We start from the raw sequence: 2,859 nt of genomic DNA, 5'->3' as shown, positions 1-2,859 counted from the left end.
GACAAAAGCAGAGATACAAAAAGCAACTGTAAAAGGCGGCCCCGTCCAGGAAACACACAGCCAGGCAGACGAGCTCCGAGCGAGCTCCCATGTCAGAGGATGAAAAGAGCACATCCAGCCAGTTACAGTCAGAAAAACAGGACTACACTGAAAAACAGTATGCAATATTTTTGGTAATGTAGTCTGATTTCCAGAAAGAGTGTTTTATCAATTTAGAAAAACTGTATACTCTATTCACAGTAATTAGCTTCCACATTTGACAGCATATTTACCATTTATAATTATTCTCTAAGATACACCACATATACGATGCAAAAAAAAAACAATGAAAAAAAAAAAAACAATCGTGGATTTTCATTCATTTAACTTGTCAGAAATATAACTTCCTGGGTAATTTCAAAACATATGATCATAGGAAATATAGTTGTTGTAACTTTAAAAGTTAATACTCACCATTATTTCCTATCTTGCCCACTCACTTAGTTTGAGAAGCCTTCTGGACTTAACTGGAGATGTAACATTACTGAATGAACTGAAACAATACATTATTGACGTCCCTCACATTTTTATAATCCCCAAGTTTATCTGGCTTTTTGATAATGAAGTTGTTGTATACCTAGATCAAATTCACACTGTATTATTTCCATTCACTTTAGGCCCTGTAATTTTTTGATAATGTTTAAGGTCACCTACGGATAGGGTATAAAATACCCAGTTAAATATATCACCGCAAACGGATTCGAACTCCAAGTTCATCCAGTAACCTTTTTATGAAATATGCTTTTGCTTTTTCATTAAAACTTCTGTTTTCAGAAAAAAAAGCAGTACTGGAGAACTACTACTACTAATTAAAACATTATTATTTACAGTAAAGAAATAGACTTTCCATGGAGGAGAGAGGGGTGCACATGCTACTGAGGCTCATCCTTGCTGACCGTCTGCTCTGTGCCACAACCTTTTTCACAAGAAAAAAAAAAGGACACATTTCAGTCTAATTTAGAATTTCATCATGCTCTAATGCGTTTCAATGACAGGCTTGTATCTAAAAAAAGAACCTGCAAAGGAAGTCTTACCTTGGAATTTTCTGAATCCAAACAGCAAGAATAAAAGGATAAAAATAACTCCAACTCCAATGATTGATCTAATAACGAATAGCACAGGAAACTTAGAGCTTTCAAATCTGGATGAAGCTGTTGTAAGAGATTAGAAAAAAATCACAAAATTCAATATTTGAAATAAAACATACATTTTGGGAAATGAATCACATACATCGAAAACCTTATCACCTTTTACTGCCATCCAGCTCTGTGGTGAAGCTTTTCCTGAATGTTCACACTTGTAGAAGCCTTCGTCTGACTGAGACACTGCAGAGATCTTCAGCTCCCCTCTGCTGTCATTTTGTACCAGTTTGTCATTGTGATAGAAAAACACATTGGAAAGTGTATTTTGTCCTCTGAGTCTGCAGCTCAGAGTAACAGAAGCTCCCTCAGTCACAGGATGGACGGGGCTCACCAGGAGAACATCTCCATCTGGAAAACAGTCAGAATATGAAGTTTCAGTCAGAAATCAATGCTTTGATGCAATTAGTTTTTCAAAAGTGTTTTTTGTATAATTGTAAAGGTTTGCTTTATGTTAAGCAGTCAAGCAGAGGAGAGACCTCGCTGTTTAATCACCAGATAACAATGTAGAGCTTTTCAGCAGCACTTTTCAATTCGCATCCAAGTCATAGTGCAGAAATTCTCTGGTAAAATTGTGGCTAAAACATAAATGAGAAATTATAGTAGCATACTATGTCCAGTGATGTTGACCGCATTGCTGAATTCACCTGACCCGGACTCACACCAACACACAGCTTTATAGGAGGAGTAGATGGTAAAGTTACATGATGATCCACTCATCGTCCTCCAGGTGGAGCAATCTGATAACTTTGAACCATTGTCAAATTTGACAAACTCCTTCACTATCCACTGAGGAGAGTTTCCTTCACAGTTTATTGAAACAGTTTCAGACATAACGTGCTGCTCCTTAGCAGGAATCACTTTAAGAGATGCTGCTGGATGAGAATCTGAAAACAACATGGACAAAATAATTAACACACACAACAGAAACATAAAAAACTGATTATTATCCTTAAACTTAGTACAACATCTCAGTGCTGGAGGATGCTCTGACTGTAGATCACAAGATTGTATTCTTAACTGCTAAAAATCATTAGTTGCTTTTAGACTACTGAAAAATAGTTGATAGTGAACAGAACAAATCAAGTAATTTTTACCTTCTGCATCTTCTACTTTCCAACCTTCTTAAATTGTTGTGACATGGAAAACGTCTGTTACCCCCTTTATTATTTCTACAAGCAGATGTTCTTTTTTTTCATTTCCACAATTCATCTATTAGAAACCTTCATGTGATTCAGAACACAGTAGCTTATTACCCTATTTTATGCTGTGGCTGGGAAGTGTGAAATAATATTACTTTTACCTTAAATACTTTTACAAATTTGGCAAATGATGGTAAAAGTCTTTTGTCAAACGTGTAAAAGTGCTTTTGTTAGTTTGTAAAAGTGTTTGTCAAATATGTAAAGGTGTTTTTTCAAACATGTAAAAGGCATAAAACAATAATTTGCAGCCTCTGTAGCTTCAGTGGGCTCTCCCAACACACGGGGAACAGAATTTCATACAAAACCTAAAAAAAATCGCAGTTGAAGCCAAAATAAAGTTGGGTAAGGCCTCTACTTGCATGAGGTGCTTACAGGGTAGATTGCACCAGACAACGCAAAGCTAACCAGATGAATTGTATTCAAAACTTGAACTTCTTGTTTTACACAAAGCCTTCTATCCATCCATCCATCCATCCATC

At 36.1% G+C, this 2,859-nt stretch overlaps 1 protein-coding gene across 1 annotated transcript; it reads right to left on the bottom strand.

Annotated features, from left to right (window-relative positions):
- Nucleotides 1-501: 501 nt before the first annotated feature.
- On the bottom strand, nucleotides 502-1,909 carry LOC107102816 (low affinity immunoglobulin gamma Fc region receptor II-like). Its single transcript, XM_015402249.1, has 4 exons — nucleotides 1,790-1,909; nucleotides 1,287-1,529; nucleotides 1,074-1,190; nucleotides 502-955 (listed from the first exon to the last, which is right to left on the bottom strand). Exons 1-4 carry the CDS (start codon nucleotides 1,896-1,898, stop codon nucleotides 912-914), a joined length of 513 nt encoding a protein of 170 aa, XP_015257735.1. The 5' UTR covers nucleotides 1,899-1,909; the 3' UTR covers nucleotides 502-911.
- Between the last annotated feature and the right edge of the window lie 950 nt (nucleotides 1,910-2,859).

This window comes from Cyprinodon variegatus, unplaced genomic scaffold (assembly GCF_000732505.1).
Source record: "Cyprinodon variegatus isolate N-32 unplaced genomic scaffold, C_variegatus-1.0 Scaffold1323, whole genome shotgun sequence".
NCBI classification, from domain to species: Eukaryota; Metazoa; Chordata; class Actinopteri; order Cyprinodontiformes; family Cyprinodontidae; genus Cyprinodon; species Cyprinodon variegatus.
The sequence above is the reverse complement of the archived record's forward strand: the minus strand, read 5'-3'. Positions and strand labels throughout refer to the sequence as shown.